Source organism: Grammomys surdaster, unplaced genomic scaffold (genome assembly GCF_004785775.1).
Source record: "Grammomys surdaster isolate TR1022 unplaced genomic scaffold, NIH_TR_1.0 371, whole genome shotgun sequence".
Taxonomy (NCBI): domain Eukaryota; kingdom Metazoa; phylum Chordata; class Mammalia; order Rodentia; family Muridae; genus Grammomys; species Grammomys surdaster.
In genome coordinates this window covers 2,770,471-2,793,442 of record NW_021604790.1, presented here as the reverse complement: position 1 = coordinate 2,793,442, position 22,972 = coordinate 2,770,471, and the positions used below count along the sequence as shown (strand labels likewise).

The following is a 22,972-nucleotide window of genomic DNA, read 5'->3' as shown; positions in this document are numbered from 1 at the left end:
CCGCAGGATCTATGCTTGCCCGATTGGACCCGATTGCATAGCCTTAAGGATTTGCCTTTATAAGCGTCTGCAAAATGTGACTTGTGGCAATTTTCTTGGGAGTCTTGAAATGGTCTCTTGACTCTCAAGTTTAGCAGTGGCTTACCCATGTAATCCTAAACACCTGTGAGGCTGAGGTAGGCAAATCATTAAGGATTGAGGCCACAAAGCAAGTTCTAGAACAGCCAGCTACACAGGGAGAACTGTTCTAAATAAATCAAGTTTTAGTGGAAGAAACTAAAAAACCCACTGTAAATGGAGTCGAGCCCTCGGAAGAACAGGCTGGTAAAGGTACATGCTCATCTAACAGTTTTGTTTCTAGCTATGCTGTTCTAGGCTCTGGAGGTCTTCAAAGAGCCCACCTCAGGCATGGGATGATGACCAGGAGTGCTGGAAGAGAAAGCATAATTTTTAAATAGTGCTTTTTAAAATAATTGTATTTTTGTTATATGTGCATTGGTATTTTGCCTGCCTGTATGTCTGAGGATGTCAGATCTTGGAGTAGTAGACAGTTGTGACCTGCCATGTGGTTGCTGGGAACTGAACCTAGGTCCTCTGGAAGAGCATTCAGTGCTCTTAATCTCTGAGCCATCTCCCGCCCTGAGAAACCATAATTTAAATGTACCCTTTTTATCTAACAGAAAAACAAGAAAGGGTTAATAATATATACTAAGTAGAGTGACACTGGTCTGCACCTTGGACCTTTTGGTCACACCCGGGAACTGATAAGGCAGCTGTGACATCTAGGTAGGGGTTCCTGAGAGCTTCTCATGGGGAGAGTTGTGTGTGCTTGCTCAAAGTCCTGCTGTGTGGGTTACTTTCTGCCAACGTGACAGGAACCTAGGAGGAAGGAGGCTCAGCTGAGGGCTGACTCCGTCAGACTGACCAGAGGGTATGACTGTGGGATGCTTGTTTGATTGCTGATTAGTGTGAAAGGGCTCAGCCCATTGCGGGCAGTTCTACCTCCGGGCAGGTGGTTCTGGGAGATATAAGAAAGGCAGTTGAGGGGCTCGAGAGATGGCTCAGCGGTTACGAGCACTGGCTGCTCTTCCTAGAAGTCCTGAGTTCAGTTCCCAGCAACCACATACATGGTGGCTCACAACCATCTGTAATGGGATCAGATGCCCTCTTCTGGTGTGTCTGAAGACAACTACAGTGTACTCATATAAAATAAACAAACAAATAAATACATCTTTTTTTTTTTTTTTTTAAAAAGCCAGTTGACCAGCAGTGTTCTACCATGGTGCCTGTCCTGAGTCTCTCAGTGATGATTGGGACTCATAATGAAACTTTTTTTCCCCTAGTTGTGTTTGGTCACAGTGTTTGTCACAGCACCTAGGACACCTGTGGTGTGCTTGCCTTTCTGTGTTCTAGACTTCATATTTACTCCAATAAATGGATTTACATTATGCTCTCAGAATTTAACTTTCTGAGTCTCACAGAAGAGGCGAGAGGCTTAAGATGCCTGTAAGGAAGCAAACTGACAATGACAAATGACCCTGGGCCCACATTCTCCGTGCACAAACTCTTCTGTTCGATGACAGTCCAGTACGAAGAGGTAGTTGGCAGAGGAATGAGGAGACTTTTTCAGGAGAAGCTGCTCCAATGAGCATTGGTCATTTGTTTTGGGATAGGGCTGCCATGTGAAGTCCAGGCTGCCTTCAAACTCATGGTCCTGTGTCAGCCTCTGGAATTCCGGGATTACACACAGCAAGAAGAGCACACTTTGAAGACAGATGCTTGCAAATGTTTTGATCTTTAAGTGATTTTGTTTCTAGTAACAGTGTATATGACATCTTTAAAACCAAAATCTCCTACCAGATATGGTGGTATTTGCCTGTAATCCTAGCATTTAGGAGACAGAGGCAGAAGGATCAGGAATTTGAAGTCATCCTTACGGATGCTCAAGACCAACCTGGCAAGGCAGCTCTGAGACCAGTCCTGTCTCCACAGAAGGAACAAAACAAAACAAATCCTTAGCTGCACACTTAAAAATCCACTGGCTGCTCTTGCATGTAACCTGGGTTTGATTCCCAGCACCCACATGGTGTTTACAACCATGGATAACTCCAGTTCCAGGGAATCTGATGTGCTCTTCTGAACTCTCCTAGCACCTAGCATGCATATGGCGCAAATACATACCTGCAGGTAAGACGCTCACATATAAAATAAAAATGAATAAATCTAATTTTAAAAAGTATATGAAACAGAATTTCCAAAGCCATTAAAATATTCCAAAAAAGTTTTCAGTGAGTTTAGAATCTGCTGGAAATATAAAATGCAATACTTTGTGATTATTTTGTGTGTTATTGTGATAAACATCAGGGGAGATAGGGATTTATTCACCCAATTTCAATAAGAAGCCTTCAAATATAGAACTGAAAAATGACTAGTTTTATTGAGTGCAGAGCCATAGATTTTTAAAATGGAGATAACAAATATTCATTAAAAGCTGACATATTGTAATAAACCTCTGTGTATCTGTCATTCAGTCTACTCACATCTCATCCACTGAAGGCCATTTGTCTTGACAGTCTCCAGACACAGGAAATAAAAAAAAGATATAAAATGTGAAATCAATTTTTAAAAAATAATGAATCTTTAGCATTAATAAACTGAACAGTTTAAAATGATCGAGTCGGTAAACTTTATCACTACAATCAAAATTAAAAACAAAGGCTGGGTTGGAGAGATGGCTTAGTGGTTATGAGCACTGGCTGCTGTTCCTCTCCCAACTATCTTTAACTCCAGTTCCAAGGATCCAACATCCTCTTATGACCTCCACAGGCAGCAGGACCACACACATAATGCATGGACATATGCATGGAGATAAAACCCATACTTATAAAAAAATAGCAATAAAGTAAGGGGTAGGGTGAAGTTGGCTCTCCAGCATTCACACAAAAAGCCATCGGTGTGGGGAGAGGCAGCAGAGTCAGGCTGATCTTCAAACAGCCGGCCAGCCTAGCCAATCGGTGTGCTCTGAGCTCATGGAGGGACCCTGTCTCAGAACTAAGCTGGGCAGCTGAGAAAATGATTCAGTGGTTAGGAGCGTGTACAGAAGACCCACATTTGATACCCGCATAGATACAACATTAACGGACTGAGGGGCTGGGGAGATGGCTCTGTCTGTAAAGTGTTAGCTGTTCAGTTATAAGGACATGAATTTGGACCCACATTTAAAAAAATCCAAAATAGTGTGGTAGTCTGGCCAATTGCTGAACTCCAGGTCTAGGGAGAGACTGCCTCAAAGAAGAAGAAGAAGAAGAAGGAGGAGGAGGAGGAGGAGGAGGAGGAGGAGGAAAAGAAAAACAAAAAGCAACCGAGATAGACACCTGAGATCCATCTCTGACCTTCACATACACATTCATGTGTTCCCAAACCCACAAAAAAGGAATTGAGGCATTATTTGGAAAACTAGAAAATAATGTTCATCAGTAGACTGGACCAACTAGGATATATCTAAGCATACCCTAGCAGGAGGGTGCTGATGTAGGGGTGTAACTGAACGGAGAAGAGTGACATGCTATCAACATGAATAGATATTTTAAATAAATTTACATGTAAAATGCCCTTGAAGATGGAAAATACATGTAAAACAATGTGATACAGTGTTTATGGATATGACAGGCATTCTGCATACAGTAACAAACTGTTAAAAAAAAAAAACAAACACCTCTCAGGAGGAAGGAGGAAATCTTGGAAGAAGCATTTCAAAACGTGTGTGTGTGTGTGTGTGTGTGTGTGTGTGTGTGTAGAACCTCATACATGCTATGGACAGTGTACGACTGAGCTACACTCCTAGGCCCTCAGGTAGAAATTTTTAAGAAAAGATATAAAGTAAAGGAATAGAACCCTTTCCTCAAGAGTAGATCTGTCTGTGACCTTTCACATCCTTGTGGATCTTCTCAGCCAGTCTATGCAAGTACAGAACAAATACTCTTGGCTAATGTTTCAGAATGCAGCTCATAGTGCTCCTCCTGGCTGGCTCACAGAGTCTGTAACCCCTTCAGGGGATCCAACTCCCTCTCTGGCCTCCACAGGCACCCACACACATACAAACATTTTTTTTCTTTTATTAGTTTATTTTTACAGTACCAGAGATCAAACCTATCAGCTCTAGGGTCTAGATCTCGGCAAGCATTGTATCACTGAGCTATGCCTTTGAGTTTTCTCCTATAAGTTTTTGTTATTTGTTTATATGACTATTTTCTGACACATACCATTGATGGTTTTGTAGTGAGCCAGTCAATCAGGATATCCTTAATATTTAAGGTATGGAGAACCTGCATGGTTTGTAAGAAGATTTTTCCAAAAAAATGTTTGTGAGTTGTCATGTACGTATGTAGAATGAGTGGGATCCTGGGTTCAAATCCTTTTATGAAAGTAACAATTACAATACAGAGCTGGAGTGATTGCTCTGTGGTTAGGAACACAGGACTCCAGGTGGGTTCAATTCCCAGGACCTACATGAACGCTTACAATCATCTGTAACTCCAGTTTCAAAGGACCCATTGCCCTATTATGGCCTCTATGGGTAGCAGGTGCACATATGGCATACAGATATACATACAGGTAAAATATTGTGGTGGTTTGAATATGCTTGGCTCATAGGAAGTGGCGCTATTGGGAGGTGTGGCCTTGTTGAAGAAAGTGTGTCACTATGTAGGCTGGCTTTGAGAGCTTCTAATGTTCAAGCTCCTCCTGGCTGCCTTTGGATCAAGATGTAGAACTCTCCACGCTCTTCCAGTACCACGTCTGCCTGCACGATGCCATGCTTCCCACCGTGATGATAATGAACTAAACTTCTAAAACTGTAAGCCAGCTCCAGTGAAATGTTTTCCTTTATAAGAGTTGCTTTGGTCATGGTATCTCTTCACAGCAATAAAACCCTAAGACAAATGCCTATACCCATAAACTAAGTAAAACAGTTTTTTAAAAATTAAAAAGAGTAATAAATATTTGTGCATTATATCAATACCAATTTCTTAATTCTCACTTCTTTTCATTTATTTGAGTGTGTTCCAAGGTTCGAGTGTAGAGATCAGAGGACAGCATTCAGGAGTTCATTCTTTCCTTCTACCATGTGGATTCCAGGGATGAAGCTCAAGTCTTCAGGCTGGGCAGCAGGTGCCTTTGCACACTGAGCCATCTCACATGCTCTACATTATTTTTCTTGAGATGAGATCCTGATTCATTGTTCGTGCTGGCCTCTAATTTCTGGGCATGGACCTCCTGTCTCAGCCAACCCAGCAGCTAAGACTAAAGATAACACCTCACAAAACTTGTTTGTTGATTTTGATGCTGTACTACAGTTGTGGAAGAGGCCACTGGTGGGTAAACTGGACAAAGGCATTCAGAACTCTGTTTGGGGCAGGAGAGATGGCTCAGGAGCTAAGAGTGTATATAACTCTTCCAGACGACAGAGTTCAGTTCCCAGGACCTGCATTAAGTGGCTCACAACAAAAACAATTTCAGCTTCAAGGATCCAATGCTGATAGATTCCTCCAGCACCCACACCCACATTCACACACTGAAACACACACACTGAAACACACACACACGAATATCTTTTTTTAAAGTCTGCTCTTTGAAACTACATCTGTGAGGTTTGTTTTCTTTTCTTTTTTAAGGATGAGACTTAGTAGCTCCAGGTGGCCTTGAATCGATCCCCCACCTTCATCTGCCAAGTGATGGGACTGTAGGCAGCCATCGTCATCAGCCCCAGCTTCTGTTTCTTGAAAATAAAATGTCTGTATGTGGTACTTCCCTAACTTGAGGGCTCAACGTTGACCTCAAACTATGAGGCTTAATACGGTGTCTCTCATGATGACCAATACAGACCCACCTACTTATAAGACAGTGGACTGGGAGGAGTGTGTGTGGTTAAGAGGTAGTATGGTGTAAAAGCAAGGGGTCACCGTGTGTGAGGGCCTAGATCCAACTGCAGCACCCAAAGAAAAAGGTGTATTTGGGGGACATGAAAAAGGGTGAATCTTTGGGGACCAACTCCTTTAATGCTGTCTCAGTCAGGGTTTCTATTCCTACACAAACATCATGACCAAGAAGCAAGTTGGGAAGGAAAGGGTTTATTCGGTTTACACTTCCACATTGCTGTTCATCACCAAAGGAAGTCAGGACTGGAACTCAAGCAGGTCAGGAAGCAGGAGCTGATGCAGAAGCCATGGAGGGATGCTGCTTACTAGATTTCTTCCCCTAGCTTGCTCAGCTTGCTTTCTTATAGAACCCAAGACTACCAGCTCAGGGATGGCACCACCCACAATAGGCCCTCCCACCCTTGGTCACTAATTGAGAAAAATGCCTTACAGCTGAATCTCATGGAGGCATTTCCTCAAGGGAGGCTCCTTTCTCTGCGATAACTCCAGCTTGTGTCAAGCTGACACACAAACCCAGCCAGTACACATGCCATATTCCTCCCTCCCTTCCTTCCTGTCTGTCTTCCTTTCTTCTTTTTTTGTCTGAAACAGGGGCTTACTATGTAGCCCTGGCTGTCCTGGAATTCACAATGTAGACCACACTGACCTCAAACTCAAAGAAATCCTCCTGCCTCTGCCTCCCAAACGCTGGGATTAAATTCGTGCACCACTACACCTGGATTTAATGCCATATTCTTACTTAGCATTCAGAAGCCATGAGACTAAAACTTAAAACTTCTGTGTTTCTGTATTTGTGATATTCCATTCAGCAACTATGCATTGGCTTTATCTTAATACTAATAAGAATACAGAATCCTTTGAAGAGGCCCTTTACAATCGCCTTCCCCTCTCCCATCCCTCTTTGAATATCTCCTATTTAAGTCCTGTTGTTCCAGCTGCTGGGATCTCTAGAGGTATCCTAGCAAGCCTTTTCATAGTTTTCTGTCAGGCTGGTCTGGCCTCAAACCCTTGTCTCAGCCTCCCAAGTGCTGGCTGGGGTTAGAAATGCTGCCATACCTGACAAATGTACTCATTTTCCAAGAATGTTAAAATCCCCCCCCCCCCCCGTGTTGAGAAATACTCCTGGATCCCTCAACTTTCCCTTCCCAGCCCCCAACACCCTTCAACAGGAAAAATTAATGGCTTAGGGATCCAGTCATATCTTCATCAAAACCTTATCTCAATTTGGGTATGGTGGTGCTAGCCTGTAATCCCAATACTTGGGAGGCAGAGACAGGAGGTTTACAAGTTCAAAGAAAAGAAATAGATGGAGTCCCAGGCAAGTCTGGATTACATAACAAGACACTGTCTTAATACCACTACCACCACACAAACAATTACCCATTTACCTCTGGGCTGGAGAGTTGGCTCAGATGCTAAGAGCACTGGCTGCTCTGCCAGAGGACCCAGGTTTGATTTCCACCATTCAGTTGGCAGATCACAAACATCTGTGTTTCAGGGAATCTGCCTACTCTTCTGGCCTTCCTAAGGGCATCAGGCACAACAATATACAGACATACATGTAGGCAAAACACCCATACACATAGAATTATGTCACTAAAGTGTCGTTATTTCTATTATTTATTTAAATACCTATTCCCATTGGACTGATTGGCCTCTTAGGGAACATAGATTTTTGTGACTCTCATCTTTGAATTGTCAGTCTGTAACAATGTCATGGTGAATGTATTCAGTGAGTATCCAGTGAAGGAAGCAGTTGGAGTAAAGACAGGCCGCTACGCAGCCCCCTCTTCTGTAGTCTGGATCTAGTCCACCTTAGGTCAGAGCGGGCATTCTATAGGAAGCCAAGGCAGTTGGCAATTCTGCTGGTAGAGTCTGTCCCCCCTGTTAAATTCTCTCCGACTGTGTATAGTTTCCTTACCCTTTAAAAAAAAAGTCATTGATGTTTTGCCCGCATGGATGTCTGTATGAGGGTGCCAGATCCCCTGAAAGTGACAGATAGTTGTGAGGTGCCACGTGAGTGCTGGAAACTGAACCCGGGTCCCCTGGAAGAGCAGCAAGTGCTCTTATCAGTTGAGCCATCTGTCCAGTTTCCTTATCTTTTACTCGAACATAAAAGCATCTCCTCACTGGGTTGTTAGGAAGATGGCAACAGATACTTCATGAAAACCTCTTAGCACAGTCCCTGGCAGAGGACAGAACGTGTTCCTTGGGTTGGCTGTCACGTGTCTACGGCTTAGAATGGCTGCGACGTTGGTATTCCGGACACAAGACTCAGTGGTGTACCCTGGCTTCCCATCTCACGAGAGATGCCTGCGGGCCACAGCTCAGCAGAAGCAGAAGTGTTGGAATCCGTGGCGAGCAACAGTCCTCTGAGCTCTCTGTCGCGTGGCTGACAATGATATTGAATCCGATCGTTGCCAACTATAACGAGCCCGTTCAAAACTCACCTGCCGGAGTTCCTGGGAGGCCCACGCGACTAGGCTTACACCAAGAGGCTGGCTGCGAAGACACAGGTGCCTCGGCCGACACAGACGCCCGGGCCGGAGAGTTAAAGCCCGGCGCGCAGGGGTGGAGGCGCCAGACTCTCCAGGCATGCGCGCTGTGCCAGTGGCGTGGCCCGTCAGGCACTGCGGTAGGCACCCTCGGGTCCCGCAGGACCCTGTCCCCAGCATGGCGGCGCCCAGCGAAGTGGCCGCGGCAGTCGCCGGTGAAGGCGATGGCGGGGGTTTTGGATCCTGGCTTGACGGACGGTTGGAGGCGCTGGGAGTGGACCGAGCCGTTTACGCCGCTTACATCCTTGGCGTCCTACAGGAGGAGGAGGAAGAAGAGAAGCTGGACGCCCTGCAGGGTATCCTCTCTGCTTTCCTGGTGAGTAGTCAGGACACATTCTATCAACCTCACGGAAAAATCTGGGAACATCTTTCATTACTTCACATCTCTCTTCTTCCTTTGCTGTCATGAAGGCTTAGTGGTTTCGCCGGGAAGAAGCATAACTCTGAGGGAGAAGTGGGCTGCTGCTTCCTAGCCAGATTTTGGGTTGCAGGTGCATAGAGATGATGGGATTCCCGTATTCCGGGCAATAAGGCTCCCTGGGGTGCCTTTGGGTGTGCTAGAGAGTGTCTTGAAGCCACTGAGACGTGTAAATGGCAGTTTGATCCTAAACGTCTAATAGTTGCATCTCCATGGGTTGCGATGTTCAGAGAGGGGAATAACATGTTTTTGAGATGTCTGCCCATTAGGGGGTAGTCTCAGGGTTGTCCCATGACAAAAGCCTGTGGGAAGTTCCCTCTTGGCTCCAATTTCAGTAATTAGAGTCCTCAATAGGTAAGGTAGTGGAGATCTTTTCATGATAAACAACATTGGGAAATTCAGTAATTATTAATCTGTGTGTTGGGTGGGGCGGTACCCTGTGATGAGACGGACTGGAAACAGATGAGGTATTTGCCTGGAATGGTGGCTGGTGGACGCCTTTAATCCCATCACTCAGGAGGCAGATGCAGGCAGATCTCTGTGATCAAGAGAGGCCAGTCTGGTCTACACAGAGAAACCCTGTCTCAAAAACGAACACAACCAAAAAGAAACAGGCTCGTGGATGGGCACAAGCCTTTAATTGCAGCTCTCAGAAGGCAGATACAGGCGTGTGGATCTTTGTGATCTATGTAGTGAGTTCTTGGACAGCCGGGGCACTGAGAAACCCTGTCTCAAATACTCAAAAGCAGATTTGTCACAGCGTACCATGATGTGTGTTTGTAATTCCAGCCCTGTGAAAGACAGCAAGTGGGAGGCCAGCTTTGGGCTTGCCAAGTAAGACTCTGGCAAAGCAAAACAGGAGATTCACTAATTTAGAAATTCGTAATTTAAAGATGAATTTATGTATCAGATGACCAAGATGTCCACTTTTCTAATCTGATCGTCTGGAGTTCATCCCTCTTTTTCCACTCCCAACAGAAAGAGTTGGATTATATGCATAGATTAGACTCCCTACCTCTCTTGTCTGGGACTGTTCTGTAGAGTCTTCCTTTCTTAACATAGTCGAGTTGGGGGCTGGAAAGATGGCTCAGTAATTCTAGCTTCAGGAGACTGGACAACCTGTTCTGACTTCCATGGGTAACAGGCACACATGTGGTGTACAGGCATACACGCAGCCAAAACACCCATACACATAAGTGCAGATCTAATAAATGAATAAATACAGTCAGCTCAAAAGTAAAATTGGCTGCATCTGGACTAAATACCATAGAAACCTTTATCCTCACACATGGTTTAGGGATCTCTTGAAAACCAAACTGCTAATGTGAGAGTCAGCTGCCCATCAAAGTCTTGGGTCTTTGATGTTTATCACAATGAGCAGGTTTGGCGAATGGGTTTATCTATTGTCCTTAAAGTCAATATTCAAGGACAGTAAGACGCCTCAAAAGGTGTGGTGAGCATAGACATAAATATGCATGCACATTCTTTTCCTTTAAGATTTATTTTATGTTTATGAATATACTGCAGCTGTCTTCAGACACATCAGAAGAGGGCATCAGATCCCATTACAGATGGTTGTGAGCCACCATGTGTGATGCTGGGAATTGAACTCGGGACCTCTGGAAGAGCAGTCAGTTAAGAGCTGAACCAACTCTCTAGCTCTTGGATATATGTTCTTTATGTAAATAAATAGAAGGATTTTTTTTCCCCAAATTCAACAGTAATTTTTGGGTATAAGCCACATCCAGGAGACACTCACACTGAAGTTCAGTTCGTGAAGAACATGCTGGAAATACAACACACGGACACAGCTGTCCCTAATCCCACCAGCAAGAACCTCTTGGTCTATAAATGAAAAAGAGCCAACACAGCCTGTGAGGAGCTTGGGGGTTCAGTGGGAATAACATAACAAGTTCTTTCCATTGACTCCAAATTGAGTTTGATACTTAGTGTTTTCCATGTTGATGTTGTCTGCGTCTATTGCTAACAAGACGCAAGTGCTTATTCTAGACTCTGAGTAGAAGAGGCAACAACATCAAGAGTCATATTTGCTTCTTATTTGCCTCTTGCATAAACTGCAGAAGACAAAATCACTTAAAGGATGATCTCCCCAACCCTGCATGTATCAAATTCAGATATGCTTAATTTTTTCCTAGTTTCCTGAAACCCCATCTACATGCTGACTTTTTTCGGGGGAAGAAATGCCAGGAATCATATAGTGAGGCGGGAATCCTATTGGTGAAGCAACTGAAGAACATTTCTCTATTGAGAAAAAAAAAGGGCCAAAGAATATGGTCTGTATTCAGTACATAGTTCACAGTTCTGTTTGACAGTATATGTCAGAGGCCCTTGACTTTTGTAGAAAATCTCATTTTTGGAGAAACAAAATTCAATGTTCGGGATTCTAAAGTTTGCTGGCAAGACTTTGAGATAAGGTAGAACTGTAAGTAGTGAGATCTAAGATTAATCACTGACTTTTACCTCTCGTCTTTGTGCCTTGGGCATGGCAGATACTTCGGGGGAACTAAAGGGAGATAATAGATGGACTGCTTTGGGTTAGATGGAGAGACAGGGAGAACAAGCTGGTTTGTCCTCCGGGACTGTTCTGTTTCTCCTACCTCCCCCTTCCTTATCAAGTGCTGTTTTTCTTTGCTTGGTGGAGTGTGTTGTTGGACCAAAGTGTGTATGTCGGCACCCCTGCTGAAGGATGACGAGTGGGAGAAGGAATTTCTTGCTAATAAAAGAGTATCTGAAACAAGTTTGGTTTTTGACTCTCACATTTCTGTGGGAGATGGGGTCTAATTGTTAAGAGCTGGGCTAGGAATAGTGACCTGTTAGTAATCCCAGCACTTGGGAGGCAAAGGCAGGAGGATTGCTGTAAGATCAAGGCCAGCCTGGGCTACGGGTGTAGCCACCAACAGCAAGTGTGATGATGTAAGCATTTAACCGCAGTGTAGCCGGGCTTTGGCTACTTTGTGCATTCTTCTTTCTTCCATCCTTTCAACCCCATAACACTAGATAAGGGAGAAGAAAGGATAGAGAGGAAAGAAGAGAGACCCTTGAATAAAGTCAGGGGTCAGAAGGAGTGGTGTTGTGTTAGACTGCGTCCTGCTGGCTGGGAACACTGAGTTCTTGGGGCAGGTTTGATCTTTGCTATCAGGATATCTAATTTCTTATTGTTTCTTTCTTTGTGCAGGACTACTTTTTAACAAACCATGACCAACAACAATCAACAACCCACCCTGCCTTCTGGGGGGGCCCTAGCATTTTTATACCCTCTGAAAAGTTCCCAGAATTCCAAACATCACAGCAATCGCAGAAACTATCTGCAGCTGGCAAAATCACGCCCCTGCTAGAGCACGAGGCAAATCACAGCCAGCTGCTGCAAACCATCTGAAGCAGCCCCATCTTTACTTCCATCCCACACCTGGAATTAAAATAAAAACACATTCTTATAATATTTCTGTGTTTTTTTTTTTAAAGAAACCAAAATTCCCACTAGACCCCAGTCCTTGAAAGACAGATGTAAGGGGCTCATGAGCAGCCTCAGCTACTTAGCAAGGTGGAAGCTAGTCTGGGCCACAAAAACTAAAGAAAAAAAAAATACCAAACACACAAAACAAAACAAGGATAGAATTTTGATTTAGGCAACTAGGCAAGGGAAAAGGGGAGACACTTTAGCAATCTAACATGAAATGGAGACTATTAATGATTAACATTATAATATATAGTATGTTTCAAAGATATGTATTTTAACAGTCCTTTAAAAATGAAGGCTGGGTGGTGGTGGTGCACACCTTTAATCCTAGCACACCAGAGGCAGAGGCAGACAGATCTCTGTGTGTTTGAGGCCAGCCTGATCTGCAGAGAGTGTTCCAGGACAGCCAGGGCAAATACAGAGAAACACTGTCTCCAAAAACCATAAGATAAAAGGAAGGATGAAGCAGGGCAACATGGGCATGGTGGACAGCAGGCGTGGGTTCTGGGACAATCGAGATGGCTTTTGCATCCGGAGCCTCAGATGAGAGGCACTCACGGCTGTGGCCCACGCCCTTCCAAGATTTCTCCTCGACTCCAGTGGGGAGAGCAGTGTCTGTTCTTAGGTTGCTGTTTCTGAGGGCTTTTCAGGAAATTAATTAGTGTCCTTTTCCAACTAGGAAGAAGATTCCCTCCTTGATATCTGTAAGGAAATTGTGGAGCGATGGTCACAAACACAGGATGTTGCCACCAATGTAAAAAAAGAAGGTAGAGTTGGCCTTACTTTTAAAAAACCACTTCTGTGTGTGCCTGTGCGTGGGTGTGTGTTTGGTGTGAGGGTCAGGACAGCTTTGAGGATTTGGATCTGTCTTTCCACCTTGAGGAAATTCAGGTCATGAAGATATCAGAGGGCCTCTACTCACTGAGCCACCATGCTGGTCTCAGAGTCGCTGGTCCAACCTCCGGGGCCTTTTCCTGTCAGCTGTTAAGGGGCAAGGATGTCCTTTTCTCCTTTGGATATTCACAGTACCAGAGGCTCTCTTTAAAGTTTTAGCAATCAGGATTTCCTTTTACCGTTTCTCTTTCCAATCCGCCCTGACCATCTCGATTCATTTCTTTTCTTTTTTTTTTCTTTTTATTTCTTTTTTTTTTTTTGGAAACAAACTTTGTTTGTACAGCCCAGGCTCGCCTGAACTCTTTCTGTGGCTCCTGCTTGCCTTGATTCTCTGATCCTCTTGACTCAGCCTCCTGACTACAAGTGTGTACCATCATACCTGCATCATTTGGGATTTCACTTTTCCTCCCATCCTATGCCCTTAGTAGATTCGCATCACATATATAGGGTCAGCTATAGACCTCTGAACTCAGGTGGACAGGCTTGAAGGCGGGAGCCTTCACCCGCTGAGCCATGCCGCTGGCCCATCCACCATTCTCATATTTTCATTACGTAACATAAATTATGGTTGAGTTTCTGCTCTATTTGGCTGAATCTTTCACCTGTGGAAATGAAAGAGGAATGGACTCACGCTCATGGAGATGGTAAATTAGCTACAGAGAACTCAAAACACAGAAGCCAACCTCGGAAAGAGTCTAACTTAAATTATACAGTGTTGGTCCTCAGTCTTGAGTGTACAGTGTAATCACATAATATACTTGGTTTGGGGCCCAGGTACTGGTGTTGGTTTGTTTTGCTGGAAATAAAAGCAAAGCTGGTTTGCATATATACATACATATGTACATATATATATATATATATGTATGTTTGTTAATGTGTATTTTTTTTTACTTTTAATGTATGTGTTTGTCTGTGTGTGCATGTGAGTGGAGGTGCACCGAAGCACTGGATCCCATCAAGCTGCAGTTACAAGGAACTGTGAGCCCTCTGATAGGAGGGCTGGGAACTAAACTCCAGTCCTTTGTAAGAACCACCTTAATTGAGAAGCAGGCACAGATTGTGGTACTCTTAATCTTGGAGCTGTCTCTAGCCCCAGCTATTGGTGTGGGGGTTTTTTGTTTTTGGTTTTGGTTTTTCAAGACAGAATTTCTCTGTATAGCCTTGGCTGTCCTGGAACTCACTCTGTAGACCAGGCTGGCCTCGAACTCAGAAATCCACCTGCCTCTGCCTTCCAAGTGCTGGGACTAAAGGCGTGTGCCACCACTGCCCAGCACTATTGGTGTTTTTAAAAAGTTCCTCTTGGGCTGTTGAGACAGGGCTTAGCAATGTGCTTAGTGCACAAGCCTGGTGTCCCGAGTTCCATCCTTGGAACCCCATAAAGGAGGAAACTCCCCACAGTTGTCCTTTAGACTACAGTGCACCCTCCTCCTCAATAAATAAACATAATCTAAAAATACTTTTTTAGAAGGCCTAAAGGCCAGCCTGCATAGCTTTTCCTTGACTCCTGAATGGCCAGCAAGTGTGAGCAGAGAGGTTACTACCAACACTGACCACTGGGGGGCTAGTGGTTTGGGAACTTGTTCTTTCTTACCTACTGTCCTTGTCTCTTCTGTCTGCCACACAGATAAGGTGCAGGCCATCACCACCTTGATTGAGAAGCAGGCACAGATTGTGGTGAAGCCCAGGGTGGTTTCAGAAGAAGAGAAGCAGAGGAAAGCAGCCCTGCTGGCCCAGTATGCTGACGTGACTGACGAAGAGGAATATCCTTTCCGGACGTCCCCTGAGACTCACGCTAGGAATGCTGGGTAGTCTACCCCTGAGAAGCTGCAGTCCCCCTCTGTAGCCTAGTTTGCTCTTTCAAAATGGCAGTGGCCATGGGCCTTTGTGGGTTTGAGAAATGATGTTGGAATAGTTGACATGGTATTTCTAATTCAACACATAACTGGTGTACTCCAGATAGAATAAGAACGTGCTGTGATTCCTTGCACTCGTGGGACACTGTATTAGTCACTCTTGTTTTGGCTTACAGTTTGAACTGATACCTTCCACCATGGTGGGGAAGGCACAGCGAGCCGCAGGAGCAGGCAGCAGCTGGTTACGCTGCATGCAGTCAGGAAGCAGAGAGAAATCAATGCTGCTATCAACCTGCCTTTCCTTTGATTCAGTCCAGGTCTGTAACCCAAGGAAAGGCTGCCTCCCACATTCAGGCTTAGCCCATCTAGAAACTGCCACACAGACATCCCAGAAGTTTGTGTCTGTTGTGATTCTAAATTTCATCCAGCTGACAGTCAAGATGGACTATCATAGCTACTCTTACACGTGGTATAGTAGCATACTTGCTTTCTACCAAAAATAACTTTTTCGAGACAGTCTTTTTGTATATCAGGCTGCCCTCAAACTCAAAAGGATCCACCTACTTCCTACCTTCTGTCACCAAGACTAGCATCCGTAACCACACCTGTCTTCTAAAAACAGCTTTTGAAGTATGAGTCCTCCTGAGCTCAAAACACAGATCTCTGGGCGTTTTCAGAGTTTCTGATGTAGTCTTAAGATAGGGACCATGGATGATGTGGACTTCTCGAAAGTTCCTGGAGGTTCTGAGGATTACACTGTGTGTCTGTGTGCTCATGCAGCCGAGGTGGCTTTGAACTTGCTGTAAGAATGGCTGGCCTTGAACTCCTGATCTTCCTGCTTCCATCTCCTGTGTGCTGGTGGGAGCAGTGCTGTTTCAGAATGTCTTGCCCCTGGCTTTTAGGTAACGTCAATGTGGTGATCTTTCACAGACCTCCTGACCCTTTTTTTTTTTTTAGCCTCTAAGAGGATTTTAGAGAAGCTTCAGACATTTCCCCCACGTTAAGATTTTCAGAAATGAGTCTCAGCAATGCCCCAGTCCTCACTGCATCCAGCCTGCTTCTTACCCTTGTTGATGAAATGCTTTTCAAACTTGGTTTGAGATGTGTGAAGGCCTTTTCTCCACCTGGTTTTCCTTAATGTCACTCACTGAAGCCGATGAGAAAGATGATCCGGGTGCTTCAGCAGCGAACATCGGTTCTGACAAAAGTATCCTTCTCGTTGTCCATCCCTTGAGTTTCTCCACAGTCCTCCTAGAGATCAGTTGACATTTTGCTGTCACTGCACAGGCCCCCTCTCTCCAAGGAAGTCATGTCAGTATTGGGAGCCCTATGCCTAGCACAGCCCTGGATAGCCAACTTAGCAAATACTCTACCCCAAAAAGCAACAAGAGCTACGGTAGCCTCCAACATGCTCAGGTGACTCAATTCCTGGTCTCTGTCTCCACCCCCAAGTACCTGTGATAAAAAGCATGCTCCACACCTAACAAAGGAGGTGGGATTTTGAAATTTTATTATTATTAATTATGAGGCATGGTCTTACTAGATAGTTATGGCTAGCCTGGCATGATCTATATAGATCAGGCCTGGCCTGGAACTCACAAGAGATATTCCTGCCTCTGTCTCGAGTGCTACTATTAAAGGAATGCACCACCACACCTGGCTTCTTGTTGGGTCCTTGTTGTTTTTTTGTTTTGTTTTGTTTTGTTTTGTTTTGTTTTGTTTTGTTTTGTTTTGTTTTGTTTTGTTTTGTTTTGTTTTGAGACAGGGTCTCTCTGTGTAGTCCTGGCTGTTCTAGAACTGGATACTCAATATGTAAACCAGGCTGGCCATGAACTCACAGAGATTGGCTGCCTCTGGCTCCCTGAGCAATGGGATTAAAGGTGTGGACCACCACAAAAGGCCTCACCTGGCTTGGTGGGTTGTTTTTTTTTGTTTTGTTTGAGACAGGAGTCTCTTTTAATCTAGGCTAAACTCACTTCCTGTAAGGTATGAGCCACCATACCCAACTAGAAGAATTTCTAAGAGAAAACAAATTATATTGCCTGGATCTCTGAGTTGCCTGGGAGATGTGGGAAAAGTTAAGGTTTTATCTTTATTCTCTGAACCCTTGTAATTGGAAAAAACAGAGACTAAATTCCTAAATCGGAAAATATAGGATATTGAAATATGTGTTAAGGAAGAAGATCCCACAAACAGGTCACTCTGAGATGTTTCCTAAGAAGGTAAAATTAGAACTGCCCTCTGAAGTAAGAGGTTATAGTGGGCTATCTGGGATTATCTCAGGAATTCATTCTTGGTGTGACAGACTGACAGTACGGCCTTGTGTATACTTAAGTAAGTGCTCTGCTGCTGAGCTTTTTGTCTCAGGCTGAGACTCGTACTTTATAGCCTAAAGTAGTAGAAAAAGTCATATTTTAAGACTATAGAGGAGGTTGATTGCCAGGTACTTTTTTTTAAGATTTTTTTTTTTTTTTTAGTGTTTGCCTGAATGTATGCATGTGCACTATGTGAGTGCATAATGCCCCCAGAGACGTCAGATCCCGTGGAACTTGAGTTACAGATGGTTGTGAACCACCATGTGGGTCCTGAGAATTGAACCCCAGTCCTCTGGAAGAGAAGCCATTGCTCTTAACTGCTGACCCAGCCTGATATCTTATTTTTAAAGTTTTTGGCTGTTTCCTAACTTTTGCTAAACTCATTTCATATGAGTTCAGTGCTGACAACATAACTTGGTTTTTCACTTAAACTTTAGAAAAAAGGTCACATTAACAAAAATCTAGTAAGAATAAACCTTAATTCCTTCCAGGCGTTTTCACGGTGCCAAGTGCATAAGCATCTTTCAAGCCACAGTCATCTCTTCACTGATGCATGCTAGGCTCCACAGCAGGGTTCTCCTTAGTGTTTGGAGTGAGAGATTTTTTTTTTTTAAATTTGGATTGACTTTATTTGCAACTATAAACTGTATTTTTCAGATGTCTTTGTTAATGAAATTCATTTTTATAAAATATTCCAAAGTTCAGGCTTAGTTGTCCAAATGAGATTTTTTTTTTATTTAATCCAAGGAAAATTTTAGGGCTAATTGTAACATTAGGATTTACCATTAAACCAAAGATTTTTTTTTTTTTAAATGAGTGTTTTACAAGTATGTATGTGTACTTGTGCCTAATGTCTGATACCCACAGAGGCCAGAAGAGGGCATTGGATATCCTGGAACTGGAGTTATGCATGGGAATAAGCCACTGTCTGGGATTGAACCCAGGTCCTCTGCCAGAGCAAGTGCCTATGATCCCGGAGCCATCTCTAGTTCAAACCAAAGATTGTTTTCCTGTACTAGGAATAGCTAGAGTGCATTTAGGACTCGGTGTATAGAGAAGGGGCATGCAGGCTGAGGAAGGAGCAGATGATTGCCGGTAGGACTTGAGCCTGAATCCCTTAACTCACTGGCAGCCCTGTTCCGAAACACCAATGTGGAAGATGTTCTCAATGCTCGGAAACTGGAGCGAGACTCGCTTCGGGATGAGTCCCAAAGGAAGAAGGAACAGGACAAGCTGCAGAGGGAGAAGGACAAACTAGCCAAGCAGGAACGAAAGGAGAAGGAAAAGAAGAGGACACAGAGAGGCGAACGGAAGCGATAACCTTGGCCCACTCTGCTCCGTCCACCCATGAAGTGTGTCTGTGTATTTAAGAGAACTGAGACTAATGTATTTCCCAAAATTTCCTAAGGCTTTCCCCCTTTGTTTACATGTTCAAAAGGAAAATCGCAATCACTTGTAAATGTGCCATGTTTTGGTGGTGTGGGCAATCAATTATAGTATCTTTACCAAAGATCTGGAATTAGGGTAACCTTTCTATTTTAGTACTTAACTCCTGTGCTCTTCTCTTTTAAAAAGGTCTTCCCTCATTTTGTATATTTAGCCAGTTACAGAAAGCTAACATCCTGAAGGAAACATGACCATTCCTTCTGAGTTAAAAAAAAAAAAAGTGCAAATTGCTTCTGAGGCAATATTTGCCCTAAAATATAGTGGGCTTTTGTTTTGAGACTGGGTTTCATTCTATAGCCCAGGCTGGCCTTGAAACGTTGCAGTGTCCTTTCTCAGTTTCTCAGCTTCAGGATTATGGACATAAGTCACCACACTTGGCTTGTAACTATTTTGAGGCTGAAGTAGCTAATGAAGAGCCCTACCTAGATCCAGATTTTATGACATCAGATTAGGGATGTGGAGGATGTGGAGGATGTGGAGTGTGATCTAAGAATTTTTTTTTAATGTGTCGACTTGGGCTCAGGCTATAGTTGTGTTGAGTGCCTGCTTAGCACATACAAGGCCCTGGGATTGAGCCCCAGTTTGGAAGAAAGACTTAAGCCTATGGGAAAAACAAGTATCTTTTTAAATAGAGAGCTATGTATTTTTCATGTAGTCTGTGATTTAAAGGATTTGTCAGTTTGCAGTATAAGGATATCATTTTGCTAATTTTTTTTTTTTTTTTAATCAGGAGTTCCCTTGAATTCCCTCTTGATTTTAATCTTGATTTATCCTGCAGGCATGTCCTACCTTTTGACATTGTGACATGACTTTTTAAAAAACTTGCAAAAAAAAATCATGTTTTAAAAGTTATGATTTTGTATTAGGCCGAATTTATAGTTGTCCTTGACCACAGGTTGGACACACCTGCAACATTAGTAAGACCTAATAATTCCTGGCTTAGAGAAACTGAAGGAATTACTCTCTTAGAGAAAAACACTGGAAATTTTGCTAACACAATACTTAAAAGTATATAGTTGGTGGTTAAACTTATGAAGTGAGTGAATGGAAAAACCAGGAGAGTCAACAAGGGTGAACAGAACTCTCCAAGTCTACGTCTGTCACAGCCACATCTAGTTGTAAATAAAGTCCTTCTTTACTTGACTTTGGGCAACAGGTATCAAAAGCCTCAAGAGAACAATTTCTCTGATAAGATTATTTTCTACCAGGGGTCAGAAGACTCCACTCACGGGCCAAGTTTGGCCCAGTCTTTTTTGTATGGGGCAAAAACTAAAATGCTTTTTTACATTTTTAAGAGGTTATAAAAGAAAGACATTCATGATTGAGACCATATGTGGCCTATAAAACCTAGTATTTGGAGAAAGTTTGTTGACTTTTGTATCATTAGCTACCTTTGTGCAGAAGAAAAAAAAACATGGTTAAGGAAAGGAGATATGCTGCCTCTTTGTCCTACAACCATGGCATTGCAAAAATAACCACCTTTTTCTTTTAAAAAATAAATTTATTTAAGTCAGTGTCTTCTGTCTTGTTCTTTCCCAACTATTGGTGGAAAGGTGCTTGTGGCTGGTCCCTTGGGAATGGTCTTTATTGTCTGGTCAGCCCAGTAGCCATACTCTGCAAGTAGAGTGTCTTTTCCCTTAAATATATAAATCCTTTTCAAGTTTTCTGTGAAGTAAAGATTAGCTCAGAGGATTACCTTGTTTTTTTGGCGCATAAGTAAGTTGGCTTTGAAGTTCTTTGAGGTACTAGTGGTTATGGTCCTTTATTTTGTAATAGCTGTGAGCCACAGCTCTGCAAAGTATATGACAACTTGTTTTAATTTAGTAATCCTTATTTTAGGACTTGGGTTCTCGCCTTCATTTTGGCTTCTGAAGGAGTCGAGATTATATCCTTTCCTTCAGGGTACTTGTTTCAATTTGCTAGTTTGTTTTTTGTTTCCTTTTCTTTTTTGAGATCTGGGATCTTGCATAGCCCAGGCTGCCTCCAGCTAGCTTTGTAACCTAGGCTTCCCTTGAATTCCTAATCGTCCAGCATCTGCCTCCCAACCGTTGGGATTATAGGCATGTGTCACCACATAGTTCTTTCTTCTGGGACCTTTTATGTTATAGTGTACACCTAATGCTTAAATAAAAACAATCAGCTCATTAGGCTTTGGTAAAGTTATTCACTTAACAGATGCTAATTAATTTTTTAAACCAGAAATGTGAAAGGGCAGGTTTTAAACTATCATGCCTTTTAGATTGAATTTAGGCCAAATGGGATTTAAAAAAAAAAATTATGGTAGCAGAGAGATGCTTAGCAGTTAAGAACACGTGTTCTGGCAGAGGACCCAGAGGTTTGATTCCCAGTACACACTGTGGGTCACAACTGTAACTCCAGTTCTAGGGGATCCAACCCCCTCTCCTGACCTGTTTGGGTACCAGCCATGCACATGGTGCACAAATGTTCATATACTTACTTTTAAATCTAAAAATTTTTTCCTTTTTTTTTTTTTTTTTTTTTTAAGATAGGGTTTCTCTATGTAGCCCTGGCTGTCCTGGAACTCTCCCTGTAGGCCAGGTTGGCCTTGAACTCAGAGATCTGCCTGCATTCTCATCTCTTGAGTGCTGGGATTAAAGGCATGTACTTACATGCCCAGCTAAAAATTTTTATTTTTATGTGTATGGGTGTTTTGTCTGCATGTCTATGCATGCAGTGCTATTGGAAGCCAGAAGAGGGCAACAGAATCCCTGGGACTGGAGGTTCAGGTGACATGAGCCACCATGTGGGTGCTGGGAATCAAACTAGGAACAAATTTAGCTGCTCTTAACTGCTGAGCCATCTCTCCAGCTTCCCAAATGGGATTTTAATCACAATAGTAATTTCTCCAAAACTTTATTGTAACTATTTTATCCAAATGGAAAGGGTACTGATAGAGTGACTCAAGATAATTTTCAAATACCTCCATATAAATTTGTGTCTGGTGAACGTGAATTTGTGTGGATGTGCGCATGCTGTATGGAAGGCAGGGGTTGATGTTGAGTGTCTCCCTTGATCTCTTTCCACCTAATTTAAAAAACACTTCCTTCATTCTATCTTTATGTGTGCTTACTAACATGGAGACATATACATTACTCTTTTAAGGAAAAACAACCAAAGTAAAAAACAGGGGCCAGGTTGGTTGGGTATGTAAAAATCAGAGTTTGATCTCCAGGACCTATATGCTGTTAGGAGAAACAAAGTTGTCCTCTGACCCCAGCACCCACTGTTGTTTATGTGTGTGCATGTATATACACATTTTAAAAATTAATAAAATCACCACTGCAAGCCTGAAGCCCCATATAACTAGTTACAGAACAGCTAGGAAACCAAAGAGAAAGAACCATCTATACCAGTGGTTCTCAACCTTCTAATGCTGTGGTTCTTTAATACAGTTCCTTATGAAGTGGTGAGCCCCAACCATTAAGTTATTTTCATTGTTACCTCACAACTATAATTTGCTACTGCTATGAATTGTGATGTAAATATTTTTGAAGATAGAGGGTTGCTGAAGGGGCCGTGACCCACAGGTTGAGAACCACTATAGAAAAAGACACTAATGAAGCAAAATCTTGTTTGTGACAAGATAGCCCCAGCTGGCCTTTGTTATTTAGCTGAGGCTGGCCTTCAACTTCTGATCCTCCGTCTGTCTCATTCTCTATTACAGGCGAGCCTCAAAAATTTCATCACTGACTATAGCTTTCTTTTTCTGACTATGACTTTCTGATCCTCCTGCCCTCACCCCCTCTAATGCTGGAATTACACTCACCACACGTTTTTATACAGTGCCCAGGAGCAACCCAGGGTCTCCTCCATGCTCTAAGCATTCACCCAATTGAGCTACATCCCCAGGCCACGGTTTGGTTTTCCTTAACCAACTGGTATTTCACTCGTGACCACTGTCTTGTAAAGGTCTCCCCAGAATTTTTATTCAGCAAGGGCAAGTTTCATTTCTGAAGCAGGTCAGGTGGGATCTAAGTTTACCTGAATCACAATCATCTGTCAATATTCTTATGTGTTAATAATGAAGTTTAAATCAGGAAGGCTCCTAGCTAAATG

At 43.2% G+C, this 22,972-nt stretch overlaps 1 protein-coding gene across 1 annotated transcript; it reads left to right on the top strand.

Moving 5' to 3' along the window:
- The first annotated feature begins 8,598 nt into the window (after positions 1-8,598).
- On the top strand, positions 8,599-20,411 carry Ccdc43 (coiled-coil domain containing 43). The gene is made up of 5 exons (XM_028780560.1): positions 8,599-8,807; positions 13,067-13,154; positions 14,906-15,041; positions 16,283-16,341; positions 18,582-20,411. Exons 1-5 carry the CDS (start codon positions 8,610-8,612, stop codon positions 18,767-18,769), a joined length of 669 nt encoding a protein of 222 aa, XP_028636393.1. The 5' UTR covers positions 8,599-8,609; the 3' UTR covers positions 18,770-20,411.
- The last annotated feature ends 2,561 nt before the right edge of the window (positions 20,412-22,972 follow it).

What these genes read in the sequence shown, in the direction of transcription:
- Ccdc43 (XM_028780560.1), top strand. Translation starts at nt 8,610, where the DNA reads ATGGCGGCGCCCAGCGAAGTGGCCGCGGCAGTCGCCGGTGAAGGCGAT. An exon ending in GTATCCTCTCTGCTTTCCTG is followed by an intron (nt 8,808 to 13,066) that starts GTGAGTAGTCAG and finishes TTTTCCAACTAG; the next exon opens with GAAGAAGATTCCCTCCTTGA. An exon ending in CACCAATGTAAAAAAAGAAG is followed by an intron (nt 13,155 to 14,905) that starts GTAGAGTTGGCC and finishes TCTGCCACACAG; the next exon opens with ATAAGGTGCAGGCCATCACC.